At 44.9% G+C, this 23,429-nt stretch overlaps 1 protein-coding gene across 2 annotated transcripts in view; it reads right to left on the bottom strand.

Annotated features, from left to right (window-relative positions):
- The window catches only part of FRMPD2 (FERM and PDZ domain containing 2), a 126,820-nt gene extending 120,694 nt beyond the window's left edge, over positions 1 to 6,126 (bottom strand). For both annotated transcript variants that reach the window (XM_074382147.1, XM_003929971.4), the window contains exon 1: positions 5,848 to 6,126. In XM_074382147.1, the coding sequence (XP_074238248.1) occupies positions 5,848 to 5,872 (25 nt within the window). In that variant the 5' untranslated portion in view covers positions 5,873 to 6,126. The remainder of the gene's footprint in view (positions 1 to 5,847) is intronic.
- Positions 6,127 to 23,429: the final 17,303 nt, after the last annotated feature.

Raw genomic sequence — 23,429 nt, 5'->3', positions numbered from 1 at the left:
TGTAAAAGAAAATATGCAACAGACTAGGAGAAAATACATATAATAGCAAAAGGATTACTATTTACTCGTCGATTAGAAAAAAAGAAAACTCTTTAATTTAAAAGTTAAGAAAGAACCAAGTGAAAAAATGCAACTCAATAAATATTTGAAAAGATTTGCTATGTGTTTCTAGTAAATCAGGGAAAACAAAACAGCAATGAGAATTTATCAGAGGGTCAAAATTTTAAATATTCGATATTAGCAAGGTGGGGGCTGCAGACCAGGCCCTCTCATAACCCCCATTAATATGGGAATTAAATTGGTATAGATATTTTAGAGCCATCTATCAAAATTGAGAGCACAAGTCCCAGCAATGCCGATTCTGTGCCTCCTAGGGAACATTCTAAGCATACAGGAAACAGGACGCACAGAGGCGTGCTGCATGTGGATGTTGCTGGTGGGGCAGCTGGTACCTGGGACAAGAGTGGCCAGGGTCACTGAAATGCAGCCTTCAGGGGGGTCCAGGAGCCAGACAGACTTGGGAGTTCCCCCTTCATGGAGAGCCTAGCCTTCTCTCCTCCTGCTGTGATGATTGAAGGATAGACTTCTAGCTGATGGGACTCAGGCAGGACTGAGCTGTCATTGGGTTCCTAGCCAAACGCAGATTGAGAAGTGGCTCACCCTGACACAAATCCCACTAGGTGAATGCTCTGTTTAAAAGTTTTCCTCCAGAGTTGAAGCAGTTTCATTCAATCAAATTAATCCATCCAGAGCAGACCATTAAAGATAGTAGTTAAAGAAGAGGAGGTCCTTAACTGTGTGTCTCACACTTAACAGACAGATCTACTGTAGCACAGATAAGAAATAGGAGACAGCCAAGGTGGAGAGGGCAGAGGCATTGCCCAGCATCCCACTCCAAGTGATTTCAGGGAGGGGACTCCCATCTCAAGCTCTTCTCCTGGGCTTCATTTACCACATACCCTTCCTCAGGCCCTGAGTCAGAAAGCTGCTTCCCACAGTGATATCTACAAAGAGCTATACAGCCATCTGGGATAAGGGATGAAGGTCAAACCAAAAGTAACTATTCTGTGCAAAGAAAAAGAGAGAAAAATCTTATGAGCCCAGCAGCAGCAGTTAATTGAGAAAGTGAGACTAAGAAAGGTCATAAAACAAACTGTGATTCCTTATTAAAGAATATGGAAAACTGTCCACTCCTGCCTGTAATCCAAGGAGCTGCCAGTGGAAGCAGCAGTGATGAGTCCCATTTTCACTCCTCAAGCGGGCTTCGATGAGGAGCGCTCAGTGCCCATGAGGGGGCAATGAAACCGTTCCTCTCGGAGACCTTACATGTGGCCAATTTGGGAGAGTTGATTTGTAAAGCAGTTTGGTAATCTGTATCAAGAGCCAAGGGATGTCCATTCCTGCCATCAGGGTCTTCCTCTTCTGGGAATTGCCAAGTACATAACTGACAAAGATGTATATTCAGAGATCCTTGCCATGCATTATTTGTAACAGTGAATAAAGGCAACGCCAAATGTCAGTGGTCCTTGGGTTTCCCTCTGCCCTGCACCCTGGAGATCACTCTACATGCTCCAAAGTTACCAACAGTCAGTCCCTTCCCTTCATAGCCATGTCTTAAGCTGGGACCCGTTTCTTGAGCTCCTGCTTGGTGATCCCAGCATGTCCCTTGGATGCACATAGCTGATTTCACCTTCTCTCCACCTCCTCCTCCTTCAACCTCTCTTATTTGAATACAGCAGATGGCATTTCCACCACCTAACCCCTCAAGCCAAACCTTCGGACAGCATTCTTGTCTCCATTCCACCCCTAAACTCCCCATCACTTTAATCACCATCTCCACAATCTCTCTAAAATTCACCATTTCTCTCCAGCCCCAGATCTGGTCTAAGCCACTAGCACCCTCCCCTGAATGACCACTGAAATGCAAATCATAACAAATGGTTTCCTCCAACCATAGCTTGCCCCTGCCCTGATCCATTCTCTGTCTTGCAGAGTCCTCTTCCTAAAACACAGATCTGACCATGTCACACCTCATGAAAACCTTCAGCCACAGTCACTTTCTGTTCTCCAAAGGATGAGCTCAGATCCTGAGCAAGGTTTACAGGACCTCCGGCCCGCCTCTTCAGACTGAGCTGTAGCCGCTTCCCCTCACCCGATGGCCTTTTTCCAGTCTTAGATGCACCTCCTGTCCTTCTGCAGGCTCTGTGGGGACACTCGTGGCTGGAGCTCCTTCTTCCCCCACTGACTGAATGACTCAGTAAATTAGCAGGTGAGGACTTCAGGAGCTGCCTACACTCTGTGGACTGGCATCATACAAAACTGACACTAATAGAAGAAATAAAATAAATTCTTATATGGTACTTTTTAAAAATGTCCAACGTATTTCCTATCGAGGCAGACACTGTTTTGCCCATCTTGCACCTATGGAGGAGTGAGTTCTGACAGCTCAGGCTTGATCTGCCTCCCGCCTGGCACCAGCCCTCCTGGAACTGGTTCCTGAGCACCATCCTACACGTCTCCTTCCTGCCTCCCTTCACTACCTACTCTATTTCCAACAATGTTAGGCTATGATAGCTCAAGGAAATACAGGAATAAGGAGGCTTACAGCCAAGGCAAGAAAAGGAAAAAAAAAAGATAGTTAGCAATAGAAACTGCCAGATCAGTTTCACAACAAAGGGTGAAAAGAAGTCTGGGTTTAGGAGTCAGCCTAAAAAGTAAACATCTGCCAGGAAAGCAGCTAAAAACACTGACATCTCAGGGCCAATAAAACTCAGGAGGGGAACGGGAATAGAAAAGCACAGTGGCTGAAGAGCAGGCTCCGAGGTCAGAGCTGGATTGATCCCACCTCACTCTGGGCAAGTTACTTCTTCTCTACTTGTCTGTTCCATGAGTTATTGTGTCTGGCACATGGTAGTTTCTCAATAAATCCTAGATATTCATATCATGAACACTGAGTATATGGAGAGGACAGGTAAGAGGCTAGAGACAAGCCAGCAAAACTAGGGCTTCAGAGCTGAAATGTCTTCACCAATGGAGCTACAGGTAGCATTGTCCTGGGCTGCATACCCCAGCCCTTGCTACTCCTTAGCAGTTGAATTCACAGTCATCTTTTCGTGGTGTTCTTTTCAACGAGTCTAACATTTTGGTGAGTAACAGCTTCATCCCCAGGGAGAAGGAAGTACCCCCTTCATTCACACCCGTGAGTCATTTTCTCATCACTATTCTGCTCCTTACACCTCTCTTGGATCCTTTGACATGCTGAAGTATGCTCCTACTGGCCCGTGAGAGCCAACTGTTTAATTTCCAGAAATTTTGTAAGCTGGTCGTTAAACACAGCCGTTACAAAAAGTATGATAAAAATCTCCAGTTAAATAAATTATTAACAATATACTCAAAACTCACCATTTCCAAATTATTTTTCTGCATTTTACTGTTGTTGGTGCTTTGGAGCTGATTTAAATGAAATACATTTCTATGATGGAAATACCACGTGATTGTGTGCGGGTGCACAGCTCTTCCACCTTTGTGTTCAGCCATATCACACTGGGAGCTTGTGATTGGCCACAGTGGTAGTATTTACAACACAGAAACTGGCAAAAGCTGCAAATTAGGGCTCGGTTTGCTGTTTTTTCATTCCCTAAGAAGACTAAGAAAGTGATGGAGAAAATGTTCATGCAGATTAAACCTAAAAGTGTGTCATGTCCATAGTTGTTAAATTGTGAATAACACAAAAATTGAGAAAATATTCATTCAAATTCAAAATCCAGCAGTCACTCAGGTCATTGACAGATGAGTGAAGTTAAGACAATCATCTTCATTGTTTCACTTTCTTCTTACTTGTCAATGCGAACAAAAATATCAAACGATGTTCATATTGGAACTATGTTCATTCATCAGTTACAAATAGGCTGACCGAGGGCACAAGAGTTCGGCAAAAATCAACAAATGCTTGCTGTAAGAATCAAATGGCTACATAGAATTTGTAATAAAGAGTATTTTATGGCCAGCTGCAGTGGCTCATGCCTGTAATCCCAGCACTTTGGGAGGCCAAGGTGGGCAGATCACAAGATCAGGAGTTTGAGACCAGCCTGGCTAATACCGTGAAACCCCATCTCCACTAAAAATAAAAAAAAATTAGCCGGGCATGGTGGCATATGCCTGTGGTCCCAGCTGCTCAAAAGGCTGAGGCAGGAGAATTGTTTGAACCTGGGAGGTGGAGGTTGCAATGAGGCAAGATCGCTTCACTGCGGTCCAGCCTGGGAGACAGATTGAGACTTAAGTCTCAAAAAAAAAAAGAGTATTTTATTTCATTACTTGTAAATTATGCAATATACATCCTTCACATCAGTAAAATTTACAATGAAAGTATTAGATGCATGTGGATTTGCTTTTGCTCCCAGTGGGGGCAGCACCAGCTTGGAGGCCTCCCCTTCTCTACATCCCACTGTTGTTTTCTTGGGTTAGGCCATCTGTCATCATTCCAGGTTTCATCCTCTCCAATCCCACACCCATATTGCTACTAGATTAATCTTCTTAATATTAAATGCAGTCATGACACATCCTTCATTAAAACTATCAGTGCCTATCTGGGACCTTCTGAGTGAACTCCGAGCCGTAGAAGGCCTTGCTTGCTCTCCCCTGTTCACCTCTGCAGCCTCCCTTCTTATCAGACTCCCCTAGCCCCACTTTACTAAAGTTAGTCCAAACTGCCTGCTGTTCCCAGAGTATGCTTTACTTATTCATGCCACTGGACCTTTGCATGTGCTTCTCTCTGCTTGGGATGACTTTCCCACTCCCCCTGCTCCCACCTCCTGCTAGTTTCTGCTTAGCATTAAAGCTATGCTCAGCATCACCTCTTCCAGGAGCCCGTGCCGCCTTCATTTCAACACTTGCTGTCACTGCCAGTTTTCATGCAGGTCCAGCATTCTGCCTCCAACACCCACTGCCGTACAATCTGGAAGATCCTCTGGGCTGGGGGAGACATCCCCAGCATCTAGCACCTGGCTTAGCCCAGGAGATACCAAGTAAGTTCTTGTTGAATGAATAAACTACTTAATTGGTTTCAGCTACTAGAGCTGAATCAATTGGTTTCAGCTACTAGAGCTGAATCAATTGGATTCAGCTAGAGCAAATCACAGGATTTAGCCAGGAGAAATAGACATAACTCATCTCTGAACTCAATTGTTGCTTTTTTTAAAAAAGGTTGTTTAACCTGTTGAAAACCTCAACTGAGTTTTTTCTTTCCTTTAAGCATACACATAAAGCTAGGTAAATCATTTCTTTTTCAATGTTTTCTGGAAGTCAGCTAGACATAGCCCGAGACCTCTTACTTTAAACCACTGATACTCTTCAAGCATTAACCAAAACACTTGCTTCTGAAAGACAGTGACATTCATCATTTATGGGCTACTCGTATGCTCCAAGTATGTTCTAAGGGCCTTACACATGTCACCCCATGAATCCTCAACAACAACATTGTAACACATGGGGCATTATTATCCCCATTTTACAGGTGAGGAAACTGAGTCTCAGGAAAGTTAAAAGAGTTGTTTGAATTTGCACAGATGATGAATAGCAAAGCAGTGATTCAAACAAGGGTTGGTCTGATTCTAAAGTTCATGCTTTCTCTTTTGGGCTCATTGTTTACTGCTAAAAAACAAATACAATGTCTTATCAGGCCCAGCCAGTGGCCTGGAACAACTAATACTCCAAATAGTACTATAAAAAGCACTGACAGGGATTTGCCCAGCCGCGTTCTCCTTATTCCCGATACCCAGACCCAGTAAGAAGTTTGCCCTCTCCCTGACCCCGATTTATAGGAGAAAAGTGAATGAGGCCAAGAAATACCTGCGTCCTTCATTAAAGGCTGCATCCGAAAGTCTCCGTGTCCGAGTCTAGGCCTTCGTCATGGGACAGCTTTCCAGCAAGGAGCAGGGGTCTCTAGCAAGTCTGTGCATGGAGCTCCCTGCCACTGGCACTGTTGCCACTGCCTTTGTTTACTGTTCGTCACTAAGCACTTGCTGCCCAGCGAGTGAGTCAACAAGGCCCCTTCCTTTTCCTGCCACCACTCTCGTTCCCTGGGCCCTGCGCAGTCTCTGGCCTGTTAGCAGGCACAGCCACCCCAGCAGCCTGCGTCCTCAAAGCCAGTGAGTGACCCGTGAGAGAGCCAGGAAGAGCTCAAGTGGATTAGGTGCCACAGAAGGCAATGGGATTGCTGCTCAGCAGGGCTTTTACACTGATGTCTCTTTATCTCCTGGTCCAATCAAAAGAAAGAGCTCTGCAAGGAACTGGGGGTGGCCCCAGAGCAGAGGCTTAGTGTCATCAACTCACAGTCCTCCATGCCCTACCATGGTGCCAGACATTGGACCTGCAACCGACAAGAGAGGGAACCACGTGGAAGCAGCAGGAGGAAACAATAATCTGGATCTGTCTGTGAGAAAGCAAGAAAAATGTAGTTAGAGAATGGGGAAAAGGAATTCTTACTCTTTCTGGTGCTTGGATTCAGAAACGAACAAGCGGAGATGGGGAACAGCAAGAAATAAATCATAGCTCTTCCGTGGAAGCGGCAAAAGTACACCTCTCCAGCCCTTTGAATCAATAGCAGTGTCAAAACTGAGAAATATTTATTTAAAAAGAAAACATGAGCTTTTGTTTGACCACAAAATAAAATACTAAAATTTGATGAAACTCAGTGCTGGGGAGGGCATGCAGAATGAGCACTCTCATATGCCACAGTGAGAATGTAGATAAGTGCAACTTCTCTGCAGGGAATTTGGTAATATTCATCAAATTTGTAAATGCACATAACCTTCATCAACCCAGCTGCTAAGAAGTAACCCCATGGACATTCTTGCAAAAATTCACCAAAGCATCTGAGAAAGGATGCTCATTGCAGTGTATTTTTGTAACAGCAGAAAACCGAAAGCTACTGAAATGCCCATCAACAGTGATTACACAAATAAATTGTGGTTCACACATAGTAGAAAACCAGCTATGCAACTGTGTAAAGAAAGGACATAGATCTCTGTGTATGGGCATTTAACAATTGCCTAGACAATTTTTAAACCAAAGAAAGGTGTGGAATGGCCAGGCATGTTTCCTTCTATTGCAAATAGGAACATAAAGACCAGGTATATTTGTGTGTATATTATTATTTATACATTGTAGTGTATTAGAATATTATGTAGACATATTCTTGTAGTTCTGGAAGGAATCACAAGAAACTTTATAATGGTTGCTTTGGGGAAAGAGTTTTGACTCATTATTTAGTCAGGAAAATTATTGTTCATTTTGGTATTTTTCTCCCTATAACCTTATGTCATATTACTAGAAAAAACTTAAAAACATAATGTTTTACAATATTTTTCTTTTTCCTGCTTAAAGCTATCTATACTGACGTCCCTGCTAGCCATCAAAACATTTTACAGTACCTGCAAACCATCTTTTACTGTTTTACCCAAACTTGTCTTCTCATCAGATTCAGCCTTGGAGACAATAAAATGAAGATTCCCAGGTACTGCCCTGGACCTGCTGAACCTGAATCTCTGGGCCAGAGCCAGAACATATGCATTTTCAGCAGGTGTCCAGGTAATTTTTATTTAGTCATTTTTTTCAGGCTGATATGAAACCTTTCCCCCAGAGGAAGAAAGTTAACTCCTCCAGTCATGTGGCTAGTTCACAACAGAACAAAAAGTGACACCTTAGTCACCTGCCAACAGGTAAATGCTGGTCTGCTTAAAGTCACCACCATCTTCACCTTTTGTGTTAAAAATATTAGCATACAGCAGTAACCCCATTCTATTGCGGCTCTGCTAACATTTCATTAAGTTTATTTTTGCACAAAACTTTTGTTAATGTGTTTTTGTTTTTCAAGTTATCAAAGCTAATTGTTTCTCTCTGAGTCATCTCTGTGTGACTCCCTAAGTAATTTTTAAATATATTATATATATATATTTGAGACGGAGTTTCACTCTTGTTACCCAGGCCGGAGTGCAATGGCACAGTCTCGGCTCACCGCAACCTCCGCCTCCTGGGTTCAGGCAATTCTCTTGCCTCAGCCTCCTGAGTAGCTGGGATTACAGGCATGCACCACCATGCCCAGCTAATTTTTTGTATTTTTAGTAGAGACGGGGTTTCACCATGTTGGCCAGGATGCTCTCAATCTCTTGACCTGGTAATCCACCCGCCTCGGCCTCCCAAAGTGCTGGGATTACAGGCTTGAGCCACCGCACCCGGCTATTTTTTTATTTTTTAAGGTTCTTTCCATGTCAAAATTCTTTATTGTGTATTCTCATTCTTTAAAAAACCTTTTAATTTTGGGAGTACGTGTGAAGGTTTGTTACAGAGGTAAACTCACGTCCTGGGGGTTTGTTGTACAGGTTATTTCATCACCCAGGTATTAATCCCAGTTCCCAATAGTTATCCTTTCTGGTCCTCTCTCTATTCCAAACCCCACCCTAAAGTAGAACCCAGTGTCAGTTGTTTCCTTCTTTGTGTTCGTAAGTTCTCATGATTTAACTCCCACTTAAAAGTGAGAACATGCAGTATTTGATTTTCTGTTCCTGCATTAGTTTGCTAAGAATAATAGCCTCCAACTCCATTCATGTTCCCACAAAAAATGTGATCTCATTCCTTTTTATGGCTACATAGTATTCCATAGTGTATGCATACCACATTTTCTTTATCCAATTTGTCATTGATGGGCATTTACATTGATGCCATGTCTTTGATATTGTGAATAGTGCTTCTGTGAACATACATGTGTGTGTGTCTTTATAATAGAACAATTTCTATTCCTTTGGGTATATGCCCAGTAATGGGATAGCTGGGTCAAATGGTATTTCTGTCTCTAGATCTTTAAGAAATTGCTGCACTGTCTTCCACAATGGTTGAACTAATTTACACTCCCACCAACAGTGTATAAGTGTTACCTGTTCTTTGCAAACTTGCCAACATCTGTTTTATTATTATTATTATTATTATTATGAATAGCCATTCTGACTGGTGTGAAATGGTATTTCATTGTGGATTTGATTTGCATTTCTCTCATGATCAGTGATGTTGAGTTTTTTTTTCATATGCTTTTTGGCATGTATGTCTTCTTTTAAGAAGTGTCTGTTCATGTCCTTTGCCCACTTTTTAATAGGGTTGTTTGTTTTTCTCTTGTAAATTTGTTTAAGTTTCTTATAGATGTTGGATATTAGACTTTTGTCAGATGCATATTTTGCAACTATTATCTCCCATTCTATAGGTTGTCTGTTTACTCTGTTGATAATTTATTTTGCTCTGCAGAAGCTCTGAAGTTTAATTAGATCACATTTGTCAATTCTTCCTTTTGTTGTGGTTGCTTTTGGTGTCTTTGTCATGAAATCTTTGCCAGTTCCTGTGTCCTGAATGGTATTGATTGCCTAGGTTGTCTGCCAGTGTTTTTACAGTTTCGAATTTTACATTTAAGTCTTCAATCCATCTTGAGTTAATTTTCATCATATACAAAAATGTAAGGAAGGAGTCTAGTTTCAGTCTTCTGCATGTGGCTAGCCAGTTATCCCAGCACCATTGATTGAATAAGGAGTCTTTTCCTCATTGCCTGTTTTTTTCAGCTTTGTTGAAGATCAGATGATTGTAGATGTACAGCTTTATTTCTGGGCTCTCCATTCTGTTCCATTGGTCTATGTGCCTGTTTTTGCACCAGCATCATGCTGTTTTGGTTACTGTTGCCCTGCAGTATAGTTTGAAGTTGGGTAACTCAGTGCCTCCAACTTTGTTCATTTAGCTTAGGATTGCCTTGGCTACTCAGGCTCTTTTTTTGGTTTCATATGAATTTTAAGATAGTTTTTTTTCTAGTTCTGTGAAGAATATTGTTGGTAGTTTAATAGGAATAGCATCAAATCTATAAATTGCTTTGTGCAGTAGGGTCATTTTAATGACTTTGATTCTTCCTATCCATGAGCATGGGATGTTTCTCCATTTGTTAGTGTCTTTGATTTCTTTGAGCAATATTTTGTAATTCTCATGTAGAGATATTTCACCTCCCTGATTAGCTGTATTCCTTGGTATTTTATTCTTTTTGTGGCAATTGTGAGTGGGACTGCCTTTCTGATTTGACTCTTGGCTTGGCTGTTTTTGGCATATAGGAATGCCAGTGATTTTTTTATGCATTGATTTTGAATCCTAAAACTTTGCTAAAGTTGTTTATCAGCTGAAGGAGGTTTAGAGCTGATTGAAATCTCTAAGTTTATGTATTTTTAATTTAATTTCTTCACTTTCAAAAACTGTGTTTATTCCTGTTTATAGAGAGTTCTTGAAAGTGAGGCATATAATCAAGTGAAATTCAATTACCAGTTGTGCACTTTTATTTTCCAGAGAAACAGAACCAACTCATATTTATTTACAAGAAAATGTCTTGTGTGATTACGGTGGCTAAGAAGACACAAAATCTGCCATCTGCAAGCTTGAGACCCAGCAGAGCAGATGAGATAGTTTCACTCTGAGTGTAAAGGCCTGAAAAACATGATGTAGGTCCCAGTCAAAGAGTGGAGGACCAATGACCCAGTGCAGTCAACCAGAGAGAGAGAGAGAGAGAGAGAGAGAGAGAGAGAGAGAGAGATCAAATTATTCCTACCTCTGCTTCTGTGTTCTGTTCAAGCCTTCAACAAACTAGGTGATGCCCAACTACATTAGGGAGAGGAGTCTGCTTTACTTAGTCCATCAACTTACATGCTAATCTCACTGGGAAACAACCTTACAGATATGTTTTCACACTGCTGATAAAGACATACCCAAGAATGGGCAATTTACAAAAGAAAGGTTTACTTGGACTTACAGTTCCACATGTCTGGGGAAGCCTCATAATCATGAGGAAGGAAGTCACATCTTACATAGATGGCAGCAGGCAAAGAGAGAGAGCTTGTGCAGAGGAATTCCTCTTTTTAAAACCATCAGATCTCATGAGACTTAGTCACTATCATGAGGACAGCATGAAAAAGACTTGCACCCATGATTCAATTAACTTCCACTGGGTCCCTCCAACAATATGTGGGAATTCAAGATGAGGTCTGGGTGTTAACACAACCAAACCATATCATTCCACCCCGGCCCCTCCCAAATCTCATGTCCTCACATTTCAAAACCAATCGTACCTTCCCAACAGTCCCCTAAAGTCTTAACTCATTTCAGCATTAACCCAAAAACCTCCAAAGTCTCATCTGAGACAAGGCAAGTCTCTTCCACCTATGAGCCTGTAAAATCAAAAACAAGTTAGTTACTTCCTAAATACAGTGGGGGTACAAGCATTGGGTAAAAACTGCCATTCCAAATAGGAGAAATTGGTCAAAACAAAGGAACTGCAGGCCCCATGCGAGTCTGAAATCCAGTAGGGCAGTCAAATCTTAAAGCTGCAAAATGATCTGACTCCAGGTCTCACGTCTAGGTCATGCTGATGCAAGAGGTACGTTCCCACAGTCTTGGACAGCTCCATCTCTGTGGCTTTGCAGGCACAGCCTCCTTCCTGGCTGCCTTCACAAGCTAGTGTTGAGTATCTGTGGCTTTTCCAGGCACCCAGTGCAAGCTATCAGTGGATCTACTGTTCTGGGGTCTGGAAGATTGTGGCTTTCTTCTCACAGCTCCACTAGGCAGTGACCCAGTAGGGCCTCTGTGTGGGGACTCCAACCCCACATTCCCCTTCCATACTGCCCTAGCAGAGGTTCTCTGTGAGAGCACTGCCCCTGCATCAAATTTCTGCCTGGGCATCCAGGTGTTTCCAAACATCTTCTGAAATCTAGGTGGAGATTCCCATGCCTCAATTCTTGACTTTTGTGCACTCGCAGGCTCAACATCATGTAGAAGCTGACAAGACTTGAGGCTTGCACCTCTATTTATTCACCTAACATGATACAACTATCTTGCATACAACAAAAATAATAATAACCCTTTCCCCAGAAGAGTGGTAAAATCCTTAAACGATGCTTACTTCTCCTCTTGACATATCATAACTTAAATACTTGATGTAAAATTATCAGTACTTAAATATTATGATATAAAATCAATATACATTATGTTCCCAATAAAGAAATAAGAAAGGAAAACAAATATTTTATAAGCACACAAAAATATATTCATAACAAAACAAGGAGTCAATATTGATGATAGTTACAGTCCTCATTTCTCTAACTGGTTACATGGTCGTTGCTGGTGTTTATAACTATTTTCTTCCACCATTCATTCTGTACTCCCTTTACTTCCAGCAAACATCGCAGATGACCATGGTTCTTTACCTGGGGGAGTGACCGAAACCTTTATTCCTGAAGTGTCCGAGCCATTGGTAGCCTCTGTCTGAATTGGGTTGTAGTTTTCCATTGACCTTAATCACAGGGCATGGTAATGCTGAGAGACACTCCATGAGATCTCCAATATTTCAGACACACTCTTCCGTACTCCGTTATATAACAGTAGTTGAATTTCCCCTTGGCAGTGAGGATCAGTCACCCTAGCCAGTGTAGTAATTTCCATCTTTGCCTGTTGATTCGGTGGCATGGAGAACCCAGGGTGACTGGGTAGTCTTAGCTGTTGTGCCTCCTGGTAGAAGCATTCCTTCATCTGAAACTAAGCCTCCACAGCATGCATAGAATAAGGTCACAGGAACAAGAAGCAACCCCGCCGCCTCTCTCATACTTACCTGGGGCGGGGAGACCAAATTCCAGTTAAGGCAGGTTTCCCTCGTTGTGTCCCAGCAGCTGAGTCATGGTGAAGAATGTCACAAACCGGTGCTGTGCCACCTCACCTCGCTCCCCACTCATGGCTGCAGCCCACCACTGGCCCTCACACCTCAGCCATCTCAGCGCACGTCCTGGTTGGTCTCTCCAGCTCTCCCAGGCTGCAGCCACACCTTCTCCTCGCCCTGTGCTAAGCAGTAACCTCAAGCCTTGTTGAGGAAGGAGAAGCTGTCAGAGGGGAATTCCTTTGTGCCCCCACATCAAATCCACCCACCTCCCTGTGTTCCCTGATCTGTTTCCTCACCTCTCTCCTCATCCCTCTCAAATTCGGCTCCTCCTGCCCCAGGGCTCTGTCCAGGATGCCAGACCCAAGGGTCAGTCTCAATTCTCGCCTTTCCTAACCTGCTAGCCACATTTGATCAGCCCCATTTCCTCAAAATGCTTTATTTCCTTGGATTCTAGAACCAACACTCATGACTGTCTTTATACCCTGCTGGCCACTCTGTCTGCTCGCCTGCTTCCTCCCGCACTGCCCTCTAAACATGGGACTCCTGGGAGTTTCTTCCTCAGCCTCTTCTCCTCCCTTTCTATCCCCACTCCTTACTGACAATCAGCAAGCCCCATGGCTTCAGTTACCATCATAGGCAACAATCCCAATTTCATATTTGCAAAGAATTACGTCTGTCCAATTTAAACTCTAGATTCTTTCGACCAACTGCTCACACTTCTTCACTTCCTGAGGTCTAACAGGAAACTTAAATTTAAGCATATCTGGAAGAGAATTGTTGATTTTCAAATCGTCTCTCCCACCAAAAAGAAACCATTGCTCCTTCCCCAATTTAATTAAATTATCTCAATAGATGTCCTTACCATCATCAGCCTAATTTCCCAGGGGTAAAAAAGAAACCCACAAAACAAAAAAATAAAATAAAATAAAAATCCCAGCCACTTTTGACTCCCCTGAGTCCTTACATCACATCTTATCAATTGGCAAGCTTTGCTTAAAACATCTGATGCTTCTCACCATCACCCTCCACCTTCCCCTGGGACTATCGTTCCCCCACCTGAACCACGAAGGAAGCTTCCTGATTGACGACCCAGCCTATTCCCCACTCAGCAGTCAAGTTGTCCTTCAAAAACCAAAGGCAGATCAAGCCCCCTTGTTCAGAACCTACCTGTGGGTGCCCATTGAGTCGCCTGTGATCTAATCCTGGTGAGCTGTAGTCCGTCTCTCCCTGGTGTCCCCTGCTCCAGTCACACCGGTATTCTTCCGAGGCCTCAGTTTCTTCTGGGGCTTTGCATGTGCTGTTCTCCCTGCCTAGAATGCTCTCTCCCCAGATCGTCATCTGCTATGATGTCACTTCACTCAGGCCTTTGTCTGAGCCCTACGTCTTTAGAGTGGCTATGTGTCTTCATCAAGCTGGGTTCCCTTGCCTCTATTAGTCCTCTTTATAGCAATTGCCAGTTTTTACTTTAATACTATATATTTATTTCTTGTTTATTTTCTATCTCCCTACTGACAAATATTAGCTATCTGAAGGCAAGGACCATGTTCATTTTACTTCCTGCTTGTGGCAGGACATTTTCAGCTGCCTGTGATAGATGAATCAATGAAAAGTGATTTAGACAATCAGGGACATCTGTGTCCCCACATAAATGCACATTCAGAAGCTCAGCAACATCAGAGCCCGGAGTTGATATCTGTTCTTCTCACACAAGAGAATGGCTGTCACAGCTCCAGCCTTCACATCCAACCCAACCATGTCAGAAGGAAGAGAAAGGACTTTGATATTCACATCTGCTTAGAATCTTTCAGAATCCCTGGCCAACTTCCCCTTTTATATCCCTGGCCAGAGAAGATCAAGGGCCCACTCCTAAACCGAAGTTGAAGAGGATGAGTGAAGCTGGCTCCAACCAGTCATGATTTCTCCCTGGGAGGGAGGACAAACTCAGCTTCCCAGAGCACATGCTCCCTGATGGGTGCACAAAATGGGACCCTGAGACCAAGGAAGAAAAGGGTTTGTTGCTATTAGGTGAAAAATCAATAATGATTGCCTCGATTCTGTACCCCCAGAACCTAGAACAAGGCCTGACTCAGAGCGGATGCTCCAGAAATGCATGCTGATTGGATGGTAGAATGCTTTTGCCTTTACAGAGGAGAGGTGTCAGAGGAGGCAGGACCAGAAATAATGTGAGCTAACTCAGGCCCACTAAGGGTCAAGGCTTTTACATGCAGTATGCAAATTCAAACACACACACACACACACACACACCAGACACACACACACACACACACATACACACACACACACACACACACTGGGAAGCAGGGAGAATTATCCTGATTTAACAGATTATGAAATTGAGGTGCAGGGAAGTCAAATAATTTTCCCAAGGACACATAAAAGGTGGTAAAGTTAGGATTTGGACTCCAAATAGCCAGACTTCAAGATATGTGTTTCTTCCCCTAGAAGAAGCAATGCTGGTGAAAGCCTTGGAGAGGTGGAGAGTAGTTCTTTCTTTGAAGTGGGAGGCAGGGAGAAAGCATGGACAATGTCAGAGTCCAAGGGGAGAATGTGGACAATCTCATGTCAGATGGCCTCAGTCTTCTCAGTAAGTCACCCTCAGAGTCACCTGCCAATGAGTAGGATGAAGCTCAGACAGAAGTGGAAATGGATTGGCATGAACACCGGAAAGATGGAGACAGTGACCAGGAGGAGAAGAACAGCGGAGATGGGGAGCAGCGGCGGAGCCCCACAGCTGGGGCTGTGCAGAGGAGCAGAATCTGGCAGGCTCAGGGAGATGGGGGCAGGGGTGACTGGGACCCGGGACGAGGGAGGGGCAAATGCCAGAGGCTGGCTCAGTGCCTTGTACCTGTTCTGTTGGTGGGAGAGGGCAGGGGGTTTTAAAGAGTTAAGTCTAAGCAGACCTGACTCCCAGGTTTCAAATCTGGAGCAGATGATGCCCGGGTAGTTACAGAAAAAGACTGCGCAGAACGGAGGCTTTGTATACAAAGGAAGGAGGATCCTGCTAAATGCCAGTGAAGGGGCTCACCCTAGCCAGGCAGCGGCAGGACAGGCCTGGGCTGAACTGGATCGTATGTGACGAGAAAGGACAGCGAGTCCAGGGAGCTGGGGAGGGAGATGGAGCCAACTGAGACCGGTAGACCAGCCAGAAATGGCAGGGGCGGGACCTGGGACCTGGGACCTGGGCTTTACTTAACAGTCCCAGGGCTGCAGGGCTACAGTTCAACTTTTGCAGGACTTGCCTGTTAAGTACAAGAGCAGCTGACAAATGTGTGTGGTTTGAGATGACTTGACCTTGGTTGGTGTTTCTACTACCTGCTTAGAGAAAATCTGGTCACTGTTTTTCTAAGACCTGCAACTGAAAAGGAAAGCACACACTTTACTAAGATTCCCACGGCCAGGTCCAGGGGCCAGCCCTGGAAGCCAGGAGGAGCCAGGAGAGAGATTCTCCCAGGGGGAGGAGGACCGCCCACCTCCAGCTCAGACGCTGTGGGTGCAGACACCTGTCCCTGCCATGTCGGCTCAGGTGGCTGTCTTTGCAGGTACAATGAGCTTATGAACTGCTCTGGCCTCGGTGGAGAAAGAGACAAGTTTGGAGCTCAGAGGAGCAGCAGCAGTGAGTTGGGGCCAGAATCACTGATGCACTGAGAGGCCGTGGAGACAGAGGCGCACACGGATCCCACGGGAGGAAGAGCAGGAGGAGCAGAACACAGGGCAAGGCCGCCCAGGTTGAAGCTTGCAGACACTGAGCACCCGTGGCCTTTCTTCTCCTGGCAACACATTCCAGATGCTGACAAAGTGCTAGGAAGAAATGAATGATCTCTCCGGCGCCCAACTGAAAAAGGAAGTGCAAAGCTTGGGAAAGGGACCCATTCTGTGATGATTTATCTACCACTGAGAAGGGGCCTTCGGGAGGGCGCATCCTTGGTCCTGGCTCCTTCCACATCGCAGGAGCCAGAAGAGCCTCTGGATTTGTCCATTTGCAAAGGGGCAGAGGCAGGCTGTCTTCCCATGATTTCTCACTCAAGTATTTGCCTTAACGAGTGAGATGGCTTTAATCCATAAATGGCCCACAATGGCTTTGGCTCACATGCTCTTGGTGCTGCCCAGGCTTCTGCTGGGTCGTGAGGTGAGAACACGCTGCCCTACCCCCTCGCCCTGCTGCAGTGCCGCAAGCACAGCCACCCAGCGCACCCTACTGCGTCTTCCCACCCTCCGGCAGCCCACCCATCAGAGAAACTCTGCCTCCCCAGGTCTTCTCTCGGCTCCTACAGTGGCCTCCCTTCTCCCTGACTCTTCCATTACACGAACTGAGACTGGGCCTGAAAGCACACGACAATTATCCCCATCGTTCAGTCACTCATTCATCTCTCCCACTACTCAAGGGACCCAGAGCAAGTGACTTCACCTGTTTTTTAACATGGAATGATCGTGAGAATTAAATGAACAAATGAATGCATGGCCATCCGTGGCATATTGTACCTGTTCAGTATGAGCTCATTGTTATCACTATTGTTTTCATTATTGTCTATGTTATCACTTATCCAAACTTTTACTGAAATCAGCTCTGTGTTGAGTACATTCTACACAGTATGCGAGGAAGAATGGCTAAGGAGGCCCATGTTTCAGCAGCTTGACACTGGAATGGTCTGAACACCGCCCCTCTGTCTCTACCTCAGTGGTCCATTCCCTGTTTAAAAAAAATATATCTTGTTCAATAAAACATTTCTTTGCAGAAGTCTAGAAATTTATTGTATTCTCTTGGGTCATGACCTCTCTGTCAATATGATTTCTCCCCCAGGGCTGAGGGATGTGCCAAATGCAGGGAGCAGACCATAATGAAAGATGGAGTAGTATGCATTGTCTGGGATGCTTTTCTTTGCCTTTGTCAAGTTGCAGAGAAGACAGCCTTACGAGAACAGGGACAGGGCAGTACCCTGTCCCACAGACCTGACCCTGCTGCATCTTCTGGTGACCACACCACCTCGTGGCCACCACTGAAACTACATCCAACCTCCTAACGTGAAATTCAGCCCCAGTCCTGTCAGGGTGACCTTGAGGGCTACCTGGTGAGTAACATGGTTTGGATTTGTGTTGCTGCTCGAATCTCACGTCCAGTTGTAATCCCCAATGCTGGAGGAGGAGGCCTGGTGTGAGGTGATTGGATCACGGAGACAGATTTCGCCCTTGCTGTTTGCAAGATAGTTAGTGAGCTCCCAGGAGCTCTGTTTACAACGTGCAGCACCTCCCCCTCCGCCCTCTTACTCCTGCTCCTGTTGCATAAGACATGCCTGTTTCCCCTTATCCTATGCCGTGATTGTAAGTTTCCTGAGGCTCCAACCATGCTTCCTGTACAGGCTGCGTGAGCTGATTAAACTTATTTTCTTTATAAACTACCCAGTCTCAGGTATTTCTTTATAGCAGTGAGAGGACAGACTACCACAGTGAGCAACACTGCCTAATGAAGCAAACGTCCTTAGAAATTAGAAAGGAAGCCAACTCGCTCCCCGGAAGACAGTATGTAACAGTGGTTAAAGCCAGATTGGAGTTTCACCTCCAGACAAATGAGCTGGGTGGCCTTGGGCACGTCACACAGCCTCTCTAAACCGGTTTCCTCATCTGAACCAGAGTCATAACAATGGCCATCTCATAACGTCAATATGGGGATGGCGTGAGGTTCCAGATGTGCTGGTCTCATACACAGCCAGTTAGTACCTGCCACCCGAGCGTCCTCTGTCTCCCCCCGACCACCCCCTGCCACTGGATTCAGTGTCAGGAGTGCAAAGTCCATTAACACACCAGGCCTCTCTTGCTTGGGTCCTCAAAAGCTGATGTTTCCCACACATTTCTGAAACTACCAGATAAAGTCCACACATAGCCACAAATCAGTCCCAATCATGACTCCCTGGTACCATCATAGCTGGAGGGCCATACACACTGCACATGTCACCACTGCCTGTTCGCTAATGGGCCACCTGAATGGAGACACGGTGACAGCTTTGTGGCAGATGGTGGCCACACAAATTCCTCCCATCCCTGTACACCATGCCCTTTGCAGAGAGGTTCTAGACACTGATGCTCCGGCCCTCTCTGGATTGTAAGCACTACCTCAGAATGGAAAGAGGTCCCTCCTTCACTCTGCTGTGCCCAGTCAGGACAACCCTGCCAGGCCTCACAATAGAGGCTCTCCATCCCCACACAACTGCTTTCCTTCCCTGAAGTGGGTTTGAAGTACTAGCTGCATGCTGTCCTCAGAGCCAGCATCCCATCGGACACCTGACCCAGAACCCTACTAACTCGCTCTGTCTCTTTCTTTTTCCACAGTACATCCTACACAGAGGCTTTTCCAGATCCCCTGAAACCTGACCCCGTGGAATGCCAATTGAGGATACACTTTGCATAAGTTATCTACCTATTACCAGGAAACAAATGGCTGAAAACTTAGTTGGCTTAACACAGCAACCACATTATTTGCTCGTAATCCCATCAGCTTAACTGGGGTGGTTTCCCTCAGGTCACTCATGTGGCTCCAGGAATCATCTGATGGTTTGATGAGGGTCTGAGGGTCCAGGTGGCCTCCCTCACACATCTGACAGTTGATGTCAATTGTCAGCCAAGTCTTTGTATCTCTTTGTGTCTCTCATCTCCCATACAGTGATTGTAGCATCCTCTGGATAGAGATGGGAGCAGCAAGGCCTCTGGAGGCCTACAGTCAGAAGCCACCCAGTACTATTTCTGCTTTCTAATTGGCTAAGGCAAGTCCCACGAACTGCCCAGATTCGAAGGAAATAAAGTTCACCTCCCGATGGGCTTACAGCAAAGCTATATTTCAGAGGAAGCTCACACAAGGATAGAGGGACATTTGCAGCCATCTTTGCAAGCAGTCTCCCACATAGTTGTAAGGTTTTTTGTTTATTCTACCTCAGTTGGCTCCTAGTCCTTCCTAGAAATCAGTGAATGTAAGTTACTGCTCCAGGGTGGAGGAGCAGGAAGACTGCAACACCAAAAGCACTTGTATGTTTCTCTTCCCCTCTCACCTCTTGTCCTTGTCTTACTTCTGCCCCATTTCCCACAGGTGTGTGCTGCTTGGATCCTCTCTTTCCTTCCAGCCTTAAAGACAAATACTTATTTCCTTTTTTTTTTTAAAAAAAAAGGACAGGTTCTTACTCTGTCTCCCAGGCTGGAGCACAGTGGCACAATCATGGCTCACTGCAGCCTCAAGCTCCCAGGCTCAAGCAATCCTCCCACCTCAGCTCCCAAGCAGCTGGGACTACAGGCACCCACTACCATGATAAGCTAATGTATATTTTTATTTCATGTTGAGATAGGGTCTCACTTTTTTGGCCAGATTGGGAAGAACGAACATTTCTAAGCCAAACACAATAGCTCCATCACTCAGAGAACCTCCCAGGTGCCAAAAATCAGTTTGTCCAGGTCAAGGACAAGAAGTGGTCATAGTGACCATGGGGAAGGCAACAAGGAAACAGATGTGAGAGATAATGAAGAGGCGAATCCTGCTGGTGAGAGCTGCAGTCCTTTAAAATTACTTAAGATCCCTCATTTGGAAAGAGCACTGGGGAGAAGGTAAAAGAAGGATGGAAAGTAGTTAAGGCTGAGGTAGAGTGTGAAGATCTAGTCCTCTTTGGGAATTGGATAATGATTGCTTTAAATGTTTACACATATCTTGGGAGAATTGACAGCTTTGCAATACCAAGTCTTCCAATTCATGAACATGGTACATCTCTCCCTGTATTTAGGTCTTCTTTAATATCTTTCAAGCAAGTTTTCTGATTTTCTCCTTTTGAATTTAAAGCATATTAAGACTATAACATTTTTATTTAGGTATTTATTAGAAGAATAATAAATACCTAAATAAAAATAAACTGCCGAATATGCTAAACTTTTGGCAAAGAACATGAAGGAGGTCAAAGAAAAACATTAGAAACAGATTGCCAAGAGACTGAGGCTGTTATCTCTGAAAGCTTCTACCTCTGAGTAGAAAAAAAGAGAAGTCCTGCTCCCTACTCTGCACAGATTGGCAGTACCAACAACACTTTGGCTTTTCAAGGAAATAGAATACTGCAGGGGGGCAAGGGAAGTGGTGAGCTGGGGTCTGGGTTTGAGACCTTACCCAGTCTTCATGACTTAGCACCCCCAGAAATATATTTCTGCCCTATCTACCCTGGATTGCTTATTCCTCAAGCATCACTGGAGCATATGCCTATTTATTCGTTCATTCATCCAAGACAGATCTTGCTCTGCCACAGAGGCTGGGGTGCATTGGCATGATCATGGCTTCCTGCAATTTCGACCTCCTGGGCTCAAGTGATCCTCTCACCTCAGCCTTACCAGTAGCTGGGACTACAGGTGCACACCACCAGGCCTGGTTAATGTTTTACTTTTTTGTAGAGTTGGAGTCTCACTTTATTGCTTTGTTGCCCAGACTGGTCTCAAACGCCTGGGATCAAGTGATTTTCCCACCTTGGCCTCGCAAAGTGCTGGGATTACAGGTGTAAGCCACCATGTCTGCTTTCACTTATTTTCTTGTGTAGTCATCCCTCCTTTAAGAGACCCTCACCTTGAAGGGTTATGATACTTCCTTCCGCCCTTTCCCAAGCTCCAATACCCTACTGTCCTCTGCCAGCTTCCAAGATCCACAACAAGCCTCCAGCTGGCCCGGCTAACCAGGTATGCCAACCCTCAGCTGAGAGTGAATCCTGTAGGTTTTTGGCAAGAGAAGCAATGCAACCTACCTTCTGAAGTGAAGCTGTCATCGACTGGGAATCTGCTTCAGGAACAGGATTCAGAAGCCATTGAAAATTCCTTCAAATTGTCTTCTAACCTCCACTTTCCAGAAGCAAGAGCATCTTCTCAGGAGCATCAGAGGGCCTCTGAGTCAGGAACATGAGAAAGTCCCAGCAGAGGTCGCTGGCAAGGCAGCAGCAGGAAAACACATCATGCTTGCCTTCTGACCGGCTCAAACCCTGTCACCTTCAGTGACTTCTAACTCTCCAGTGATGCCAGAATCTCTTTCTCATTACCCAGTGATGCCACAGAGAGTCTTTTCAAATCTAGCTAAGAATGAGTAGGACTATTGGCAAAAGTTGGGAATTCACAGGGGTCTCTCTGCCAAAGGGTCCCTGGTAGAATGCCTGCCAGTCTACCATGAGCTTTAGTTTTACATCTGAAGGGTGAAGGTGAAGGCCAGGCAGTAAAGGTGGAGATAGAGGTGGAGGGAGGCTGGTAATGAAGTGTTGTCTTCTCTCTACCACGGGGTTTTGGCATAGGTTCTACAGTGCAGGAACTATGAATGGCAAATTTTCCCATTGAAGACGGGATAGGGCATTCATACTAAAAGATCAGTTAGAAAGCCCTCTTCCAAAACATTTATTTATTTAAAGCAACAAATATTGTATTTACAAGTTGTATGAGTTCAATCATATATTCTTTCTCTCCTATTCAATTTCTGTTATATATATTTTTTTTCTCCAGAGGATGGACACTGAATAGCTTCAGTTTCTGGGTACTATTGACTGAATTGTGTCTCTATCTCCCCTAATTTCATATGTTGAAATCCCAGCTCCCAGTGTAACGGCATTAGGAGGTGGGGCCTTGGGGAGGTGATTAGGGTTAGATAAGGTCATGAGGGTGGTGCCCACATGGTAGAATTAGCATCCTCATAAGAAGAGACACCAGAGAGCTTGCGCTCTCTCTTTCTTTCTCTCCCTCTCTCTCTGCCATGTGAGGACGTAGCAAGAAGGTGACTGTCTGCAAACTGGGAAAGGAGATTTCACCAGAACCTGCCAAGGGAAAAGCACACTTGACAGGAGACATGGGTGAGACACAAGACTGGGAGGCTTGATAGCATGGCTAACAGACAAGGATGGTGGTGGAGGTGGGATCAGGGGAGAGGGAGTGTCCTTGGAGATGCCCTTCTGCAGGCCTTAGTTGGTAAAAACCTTCCCACCAACCCAACTCCCCACCCCTGGAGTGAGGTCAGGGAATTAGGAAGTAAACTGAAGTCTCAACTTTCAGTTTCTGCATCCTGAACAGCTTGGTGATATTCACCTGACACCTTAGCCAGAGGAACATCTTCAGTGCAATCCAGCGTGTGTATGGTCTGGGGTGACAAGGGAAGAGGTACTCTGGCAGAGTGCAACCTCTTCTTGAACATCCCTCAGGGCTCCAGCAGACACTGAGTTTGAAAGGCCTACAATTCCTCTTCTCTTCTTTCCCCATCCCAGCCTCAGAGGGATCCAAAGACCAGCTGTCATCTCCAAGACAGTTCCCCTGAAACAAGAGACAAGAAACATGAATTCACTATGTTTTCCTCTTTTTCTGAGTCAGACCTTTAATAGGTTAACAAGGAACTCCAATAGGTTGACAAGAAAGAATTGTATGAGAAGAAGGAGGGGCAACACTGCATCTGGGTTACAAAAAAGCATTTTGAATTTGCAGAATATCAGAGATAATTACATTCCATCAGAAATAGCAAAATGCTTTCTGAAATCATACATACACACAAGCACACAAACGCACACATGTAAATATGTGGAATGTTCTTTCTAGATGTAGACAATCAGAGGCTGACCATGGTAGATTGATGCAAAGTCAGAAGCTTGCCCGGTGGAATGAGATGGAGGTTGTTACTAATAATAGCATTACGGAACTGGGTGTGAAACTCTGGAGCTCT

The sequence above is a fragment of the Saimiri boliviensis genome, chromosome 12 (assembly GCF_048565385.1).
Source record: "Saimiri boliviensis isolate mSaiBol1 chromosome 12, mSaiBol1.pri, whole genome shotgun sequence".
Taxonomy (NCBI): domain Eukaryota; kingdom Metazoa; phylum Chordata; class Mammalia; order Primates; family Cebidae; genus Saimiri; species Saimiri boliviensis.
Note: the sequence above shows the minus strand (reverse complement) of the source record. Positions and strands in the feature narration are given on the sequence as shown.